Genomic DNA, 9,259 nt, shown 5'->3' on the forward strand with positions numbered 1-9,259 from the left:
ACAATGAAATTCATTAATGAACTTGTTCCGGTTAAAATAGAATAGAGCACAAATGAATATTAGTTAAATAGGGTAATAATATTGATTATTCTCTATGTCAAATTTGAAGTATATGGAGGCGTCAACGGTCGAAGCAATCCCTGAAACTCCGCTAATTACTTAACTCCACTTGCTCAGTGTGCATAGGCCCTATATTGGATAACTCCCATCGGACAAGTGAAAAATTGTTCCACAATAAACCGCGATATTTTGAGATCATCAGTTCAGATTATTTTAAAATATTGCTTAATACCATAATAAATAGTGTGCCAGTTATTTTTATACAGAGTATTATGTTGTCTGATTTTTTTGTGTATCTGTTGACTGATCACTGTCCGATTTTCAGTCTGATGAGCATCTTCTGTATATGTATCGTTACGTTTTGTCTGTACAGTTAAATGTGTCTAATAATTTTGACTAATTACCAAACACTGTTTGGCCCCGCGAACGACGTCGCGGGCATTAGCAAGTATTGAAATAAACCATCAATGAGTCCGTCTGTATGCGAGTGAAATAATAAACCCGAGACCCAGGTTATCAAATTTTTTTTAAAGAAGGCATAACCTCTTTGAAAACATTTTGGGTGAAGAGTTTCATTCTGACTTTTCAGCTGCACGAGAAACTGAAGAGTGTCCTTCAAAACGTCAGTCCTCATTTAAATTAATAGCGCTTTTAGACCAACCAGTACATTGAATGGATAGACAATTAGGCCGCATTAATCTTGAGCCTGGGCCGAGAAAAAAGTAATTAAAAGAAATGACGATGACGGCCTGCGGACAGCGAAAGAAATACCACTGCGGAGGTATTACGTGTGCTAAAAGACACGTGTTTTGAAAACGGGGCACTTTTTTCAACGCACAATATGAACAAATTTGGTTCAGATGAGAGAGAAAGAATATGAGCATAAGAAGTGTTAAATAACTTGCATTGTCTATTTTTATGTTATTTTTTATTAAAGTACTCATGTAGAAACTCATTAAAAGCTACTAATAAGACTATGGCAAAATATATATATATACTCTGCATCTGCATATTTTTATACCAAGAATTAAGTGATGAGTACCGACTAGTCTAGTAAGATTTATCAGGATTGATGCGAATGAACATTTCTCTACCACGGAAGACAGACCTGATAATTTATGTAGGTATGTATAATTTCATATTAACGTTACTTTCATAAATAGATGTACTATAAATAAATTGATTTATTACCTCCATGCTTACATAACAACATAAAATGAAGGCTTCTAAAATTTCAAGCACCTATAACGAGAAATTGTCACGCCTTACCTCGAATATATGCGTCTATTATGGGAGAAGTTCAGTCTTCCTCAAGGTCTTCGTAATATAACTCAGTAATATTTTCAGGCTACGCACGTTCTTCTTTATTGTTGCTTGCAAAATATTGTACGTACCCTAACATTATATTATGTGAAACATTTTATTTACTTTCAGTGGAAACCAATAACTTTCCACTCTCCGAATATTGATACAATTTTTTTAATGTAGAATGTCAGTTTCTGATTGGCAAATTTTCGACTATAAAATTCAGAATTTCTGTTTAAACTCAAAAAACTTTGCATTAAGATATAACAATATTGTAATCCATGGTATGACTATATTAATAAATAGCCATGACCATGTCATGAATTGACATATGAATATCAATCATACACTCTATGTATTCAAAATATTGCCGTAGGTCCAAAATGGGTAAACTGTAAACATTGTGCTATATACTTTTGTGTCTTCATAATATACAATAAATTATTATATTATCTTCGATTGATGACAATCAGACTTCGTCGGCAAAACTTTGCATCTATAACGTAGGAAGACTCATCAAGACTCACAATGCTCAACACGTAATGAGGGCTCCAGTCGTCCGAGAAAGAAATCATAATTAATCGTTGTACCCCGCCCGTCGCCTTAATAGAGAGCTCTCCGCTTTCCATGTTTTCTTAGACGTAATAAATTAATCTCCATTCTCAGTTGCTCTAGCAAACAATAGGGGAAGTCGCTTTTCCTTCTTCTGTGGACCTTGCACGGGAGACAAAGTTTTTTTGCTCGATCATTGGGACGGTAATGACGTCCTTTTCATACAATATGGGCGTATTTACGAACAGCGAACTTGTCGCTCAGAAGAGAACTCTTTCTCTTCTCTGGATGTATTTATGAAATGCCATTACAGTACTCAAATTACAGATTTTTGGCAAATTAATCGACTCGATAGCGAGAAATAAAATTCAAACATATGCTAAGCACACAGTACGTATGTCATAAAACAGAGTAAGCCGTACAGTTAAGACCGTTCTAAGTAATCGAGACGAAATGGTTTTCTGTACTGAATACATTCGCAAAAACTTGTTACACAGAGACGTAAAATAACACTTGGTTTTATAGCAAAAGGCTTTCACGGAACTGAAATATATCTCGTGGGTTATTCCGGAACCTGTTAGTTACGTGAGTTTGGTTTATTCATTTTGTTTCACACGCCAGACTTTTTCCCTTATTTTGAACTTGCTGTGCCCCATTGACCTGCTACCGTAAAATTTCGGGGTTTGAATGAAACAAAAATATTAAATAAATAAATAAAATAATATAGTTTTTATTCCTAAAAGATATAATGCGGAAGTAGATACATAGGTAGGATAGGTAGGTACTTAAACATTTTACTGTTCTATGATATAATTGCGCAAATAATCGAGCATGTGTGGCAATCAAAATCGTATACTTTCAATTTCCTGGTCCGATTTCCGCAGCGACAAAATAGGTATTTTCAAGTTCATAGATGTCGTCAGTAAATTAGATAAGTACTTATAATATAAACTAACCTAACTTAATCAATTAAAAATCGATATTATACTAATATTATAAATGCGAAAGTTACTTTTTCAGTTATTAGGCAATAGTTTATTATTTTAGAACTTGCAATTGATCAATGAAGTATCAGAATATTTATGAGAGCATTTTCCCTAAAAACATAGCATTAGGTAAGTAAATAAAAAATACACATAGTTCCAATCGTTGAGGATCTTCCTGTCGTAAGTAGAAATGAGAACTTTTAAGTGAAATATTCGGTAAATGCCGTCCTTAAATCAAACCAACCACATTATTACCTTTAGATACGTTTATCTAGTGGAAATATAAATGTGTCTGACACGAGCTCACATTACCTGGGCCTTACTATTTCTGTGAAAATATATCTTCTTAAAACATAGATTACGCCCAGTATTTGTCCAGTTCCTTCTCAAAAAGTCGGGCACAAACCCAACCAACGTTTGAATCTGTTTGAAAAGAAACTGGAAGAATTACAATAAATAACTAAAACACTCAAAATAACAAAAAAAACTTCCAAAGAAGAAAAACTTACATATTTTACCAACTTTGTTTTGTTATTGTAAGTTTTTCACTATCGAAACACATCGATATTATTAAAAATATTATTTGTAACTTTTTTCCGTTTCGATTTCAGATAATTCAGCCTTTAAAACTCCACTTACAAAAAATTTAAAAGCAACTCATAGAAATAAAAAGGTATATTTTCAATAATCTATTTTCAATTTCTAACACCTTACTATCCGTATGACTATATCTGCCAGAAATCGAAGGATACCTCAATATATCGAGGCATTTAAGTATATATTATTGTGAATAAATAAACATTAATACATACATAAATAAGATGAACTCTAAAACCATAACACTCCTTTTTTGAGCTGTCGTATAAAGGCGATAAAACGTCGTCGTCGATTTATATATTTCTTTAACTAGCCGTGAACTTATTGACAAAAAAAATGTAGCATTCATTGCGCCGGCGCAGCCTTGATAGCGGGCAACTGGCGACCTTTACCGAACTTATTCTTGGGTTCTTAACGTTTAAACAAATGAACTGTCATAAATTTTGTTCAAACTATGACAGTAAAAATAAAGCGCGTTATATTTATAACTGTAGTGCCAAGTCATAGTGTTGTGTAGGGTTACCCTGCATGGATAGAGATCCAACACTATGCATCGGCAACAGCGGTGAATTTGCAATGAATTTGGGTAGGTTGATTAGTTTTCTGTATATAGCCTTAAGCATAATGGAAATTAACAATTTGAGTATAAGCAATACACATATTTGCTCTTTTGCAAGCTTTCGAAAATTTTAGACACATTTTTTACATAGATCACTTATTACGTCTCTATACCTTACGGGGCAGACAGCGCAAAATACGGGAGCCACGTTACGAGCGAGTGAGGAGAGTTATTATAAATTAGATTAGTGAATCTTGAGAGGAAATTTAGTTAATAGCCCTTCCACTTTATAGTCCTTGAATTGGTCGACTTTTACAGTCCTATAATGGGGTGTAATGTAGCTAAATCCTTGTTATTTCTTCGCTTCTACGTGAACATGGAAGCAAAATATATTTGATCAAACATAAAGTTTTGACAGCTACTGAATAGTATAAAATTAATTACTAAATTATAATTATTTTGTTTTTTCGACATACCTATTAAAGTATACATGTTTATATAATTGTTTTTTCAACTTTCCAAATTCCAAAACATTAAAACTTTAAAAAGAATTAGGTAGCTACTTTCCTGTATCTTTCCCAAGGCTAAAGATTCTCATTATTTCATCACGTCCATAATCCTATTCATATTTGGTCATTACCATTTAATTTGTGTCTGTACTAAGTTACATTGGACCACTTACATAAGTAATAACTAAGCAACAAGGTTAATTTCCACGCGCATGTCTTGTGACTCTAACTATTCTCTCTTCAGAGTCGTATTCCTCATACCTGAGTATCGTGGCCATTACGTGGAATAAAACACACTATTATTTTCTTGGCAATATTAATGAAAACTAAACATAAATAAATTAAAGTTTGCAATGTCCTGTTTCCAAACAAACATACGACACGTTAATTGACATTTTCATTTTTTTCTTCTCAGCATACCCACAGTTTTGATAGTAATTGGGCTCTGATTTGACAACCGGCCGCTTTTGTGACGTCACCCACCCTTGGAAATGATGTTGCCAGTTGCCCCATATGACATCCAAGGGGATATAGGTCGTATGGGCGGTCTAGTAAATAAGGTCTATACCTAATGTCTTTCTAACTTATGTAAAGCTAACTTTTGCACGCGGCTTCGCTGCGTGAATTTCCAATGAAAACACGTACTTTTTCCGGAATGAATTCATCCTGCGTCGTTCTCAGTACTACTAACAGTATTATAAGGACCAATAAAGAAGATCGCAGTTTTATGAAAAAAACATATAAGAAATGTTTAACTAACAAATTAGCTTACAAGAGCAATCTCGTGGGAATCATAAGCAACGGGTAGATAACAGGATTACAAGTGTTATTACAGCTGTAATGTGGCGACAACAAAAGAATTAACACTCATATCCGCATACTAAGTGTCCTAAAGTTTCTCAGGTCGATGTAATACATTGCAGCCATATGGTGCGAACTAAGCAGTTGCAACATTTTAAGCATTTCGAAGTCAAGGAACATTTTTTACATTATAATACATTACTAAATTAATATTGCCAAGAAACTTGTTTGTTAACTCAAATGTCTACAAGTAAATAGCTCATAATAAAGAACTAGTAGATAGAAAATATTTTTTTCCATACTATAAGAATTTGAGCACTACTTTTGTACATTTATCGGTAATCGTGTTTTCATCATCTTGTTCCCGCCCTAGAATTAGGATTACACGATAGTGGATATCGTACGAAGTGACTAAGAGATAAGAATGGCTATGACAGCTAATAACCAACCAACTTCACAAAGAGGGGTTTATTTCGTCAAGCTGGCGGCCGGTCGTAAAATCACACTCGAATTTTTAAAATTTAAAGTCTTCAGGAAAATGAAAGGACCAGACAGAGAGTTAACACAGAAACACCACACACATTATATACAAAACAGATAATATATATAATAAATAGTTTAATTTTTATCAAATCTATTGTCATATTTGTTTCTACTAAATATGATCTAAAACCTAAAAATTAAAAATATACCTATTTAATACATACCTATATAATTACGTGTTTAAAAGTAAGGTCTTCTACTAATAAGCATTCTTAAGTTTTAGTAATAGTTCGCATTCGACTATCAAGCACATCGTACCCTTAATTATCATTTTTATTTACTATTCATTAATTTCATTAGTACCTGTTAAAATTACCAAAACAAGTTTAGGCAAGAAAAAGGACTTTTAAAAATGTTTGGACGAAATGTCGTTGACTTTTGTTTTAAATTTAAAGGAAGTGAAACCGCAGGATATAATTAATATCTTGTCTTGATTCTCATTAATATATTTTCTGGGTTATTAAAACTTAATCATTTGTGTGAATATGAATGACCATGTTATTTATAGCCTCATTAGTACATCCACATTACGCAATTTTCTTTAAAAATCTACATACTTTTTTTTAGAAATAAATAATTGCATATTTAGAAATGCTATCACATAGAATCGTCTATCGTTAAAATAATAATGACCGCGTGCTTAAAAAAATAAACCCACGATCTACTTCCTTCATCATTTAAAATTCATTTTATTTATGTTTACCTGTACTCTTCACTTAATGTCACTTCCTCTATCTGTCCTTAGCATCCCGTGTAAAGAAATATGTATATTCGCGGTCGCACCCGCGGGCCCTTCCAATGCCCGCCAAGGCCTCAGCTGTCCGTATGTCCGTATAAAATGAGTTCAACCGCCCGCAACGACACACTTTGTGACTTTCACTCGGGCAGTGCACGTTTTGAAAAGCCAAAATGTACAGGCTCGTTATTTTTTCCTTTGTGATCGCGATCACGACGTGTCAGAACCAAGAGGGCGCGAGACGCGTGCCCAAGTATGCCGGAGACCCTAAAACGGCCGCCATAGTCCAGGAAGCGCGCTATCTCAACGGAAACGGAGCTTTCGGAGCCGCCTACCAACAGGAGGATGGCATCGACTTCAAAGAAGAAACGGACGCCGATGGCAACAGGAGAGGCAGCTACTCCTACATCGACCCCACTGGACAGCGAAAAACAGTGAACTACATTGCTGGAAAGAACGGGTTCCAAGCCATCGGTGACCACATTCCTACCGCCCCACAGCCCGTGGCGCCCACTCCTGGATACACGCCCGATCCACAGTACAACTCACCGGAATACAAAGCGAACCAATATAGTGCACCTCAGCAATATACAGCTCCAGCCCCAGCTCGAAATTACGGAGGAAAACCTAATGAAGATGATGGACAATACCACCCAGAATTGTACGAACAGGAAAATTATGTTGCTCCTCAACAACAATACCGACCTCAATCACAGTACCAAGCGCAGCCTCAGTACCAGGCTCAACCTCAATATCAACCTCAGCCGCAAGCTCCTCAGTACCAGCCTAACAACATTTACCCAGGAGTGCAACAAGCACAATACAGTGGAGTTCAGTCTCAACAGTATACTGCACCCCAGCCCGTGACCCGTCAACAGTACTACGACGCCACGACACCCCCGCCGTCCCGCTTCTTCCCCCCGGGCAAGTTCAGCCTAAACAGAGCGCCCGACGGCTACACCTACTCCTTCCACAAAGTTTAAGTCAATAGTCTATAGGCCCGGCGATTTGTAAAGGCCGTAACACGTAAAAAGCACGCATCAATTAGCAATTCGCCGAGTCATGAGGCGACCGCGATGTGTACACGGTCGCTTCAAAAGCATTTCTTAATTGTTGTTTGCTGTGATATTGTGAGTTAATGGACAGGTATACATATGTTGATCGTTTTTGTTGATACGTTGAGGAGGGTCTGCGGCTCGGAGTCAGTTGACGGTTGTAAATAATTTTAGTATTAAGTAATAAAAATAATTTGAATCCACCTAGTAATGGAATTAAATTTAACGTGTTCGATTTATTGTCTCCCAAATTCCTGACACTAAGTAATTGCTAAATAAATGGGCTGTTAAAATAGGTATATATATGTCAACATAATAAAATAAAAGTTGAACCAGATTGCTTCCTGGTGTCGAGTATAATGCCAGGGTGTGGGCAGCGTCCGCATTCTGCAGCTTACACCGACTACAACTAGATCACCTTACTAACACAAGGATACCTCAACTGCCAACCGGTACAGTGCGGCTACGCCCTCTTTCCTTTTACCTTCGGCAATATTAGGTCAAATACCGCTGCAATAATACACAAATATTTATCGGTGCGGTAATCAGCAGCATATTCTATCGCTCTTGACAATAGAGACTAATGAATCCCAATATAGCGGAAACCAAACAATGTTCCGGTTTAACATACCAATGGATCTCATTATCGAATTATTAACACCGTAAGGTGAAAGAGTAAATTCAGTCTTCATATAAGTTGTAAAACAACTTATGTATGAAAAATTCAAAAGATTTATCTATCATAATTGTAGTTCATCGAGATGATTTACATCATTTTATCGATGGCTAAAATATTTTACAACTCAATATAGATATATTGAGTTGTAAAATATATATAGATAATGTGAGCAAGGTCCCATAGACCACAGTTTATTTACTCATACCAGCATAAAATAAAATATGGAAAAACAACTTAAATCTTAATGTAAATTTTCATAAAATGAGTAAAAAAAAGACCACAAATTTTAAATCTTGCTAAATGTATTCATTGCCTTGCACGTATATAAATTTAAGCTGTTCTAAGCGTCACTTAGCGCAATTAGGAAATGCATTAAATTCCGATACTCATTTGAATAAATTTACATTTCGGCCTTTGTCGAATTCTTTATCTCATCTACTGAGAGATTTGAATTTCGAAACGCAAATATTTAAAGCTTCTTTAACGTTTTTATAAATATTTACTTCTTGTTTCGATTTTAATTTCAAGTGAGACTGCACTGCAATAAGATTTTTTTTCATTCCTTTATATTACTGGAAATTGTTGCAAAATATGTACATTAACACTCTATGTGTACACTCTATCTCTGTAACATAATAATACATAACTTTAAAATGTTGCAATTTTTATCTTCAAGGTGACCGACGCGGGCAATTTATTTAAACAATAAAATAATTTGATTAGTTTATAGATTATAATCATTGTTATTCATTGTACATTGTTGTAGTTTTAATTGGGTTTTTAGTCGTTTTATTTATGGTTAAACGAGATATACCTATCTTGAATTATTTATCAGTTCATTTGGAGTCAGTTATTACCTATCGTTTTTTAAAACATA

General features: G+C 35.0%; 1 protein-coding gene across 1 annotated transcript; it reads left to right on the plus strand.

The window, feature by feature from the left end:
- Positions 1-6,756: 6,756 nt before the first annotated feature.
- Positions 6,757-7,924, plus strand: Cpr100A (Cuticular protein 100A). Its single transcript, XM_053752850.2, has one exon. The coding sequence runs from the start codon at positions 6,822-6,824 to the stop codon at positions 7,629-7,631; it is 810 nt and encodes a 269-aa protein (XP_053608825.1). The 5' UTR covers positions 6,757-6,821; the 3' UTR covers positions 7,632-7,924.
- The last annotated feature ends 1,335 nt before the right edge of the window (positions 7,925-9,259 follow it).

This window comes from Plodia interpunctella, chromosome 12, assembly GCF_027563975.2.
Source record: "Plodia interpunctella isolate USDA-ARS_2022_Savannah chromosome 12, ilPloInte3.2, whole genome shotgun sequence".
In the NCBI taxonomy this organism is placed as follows: domain Eukaryota; kingdom Metazoa; phylum Arthropoda; class Insecta; order Lepidoptera; family Pyralidae; genus Plodia; species Plodia interpunctella.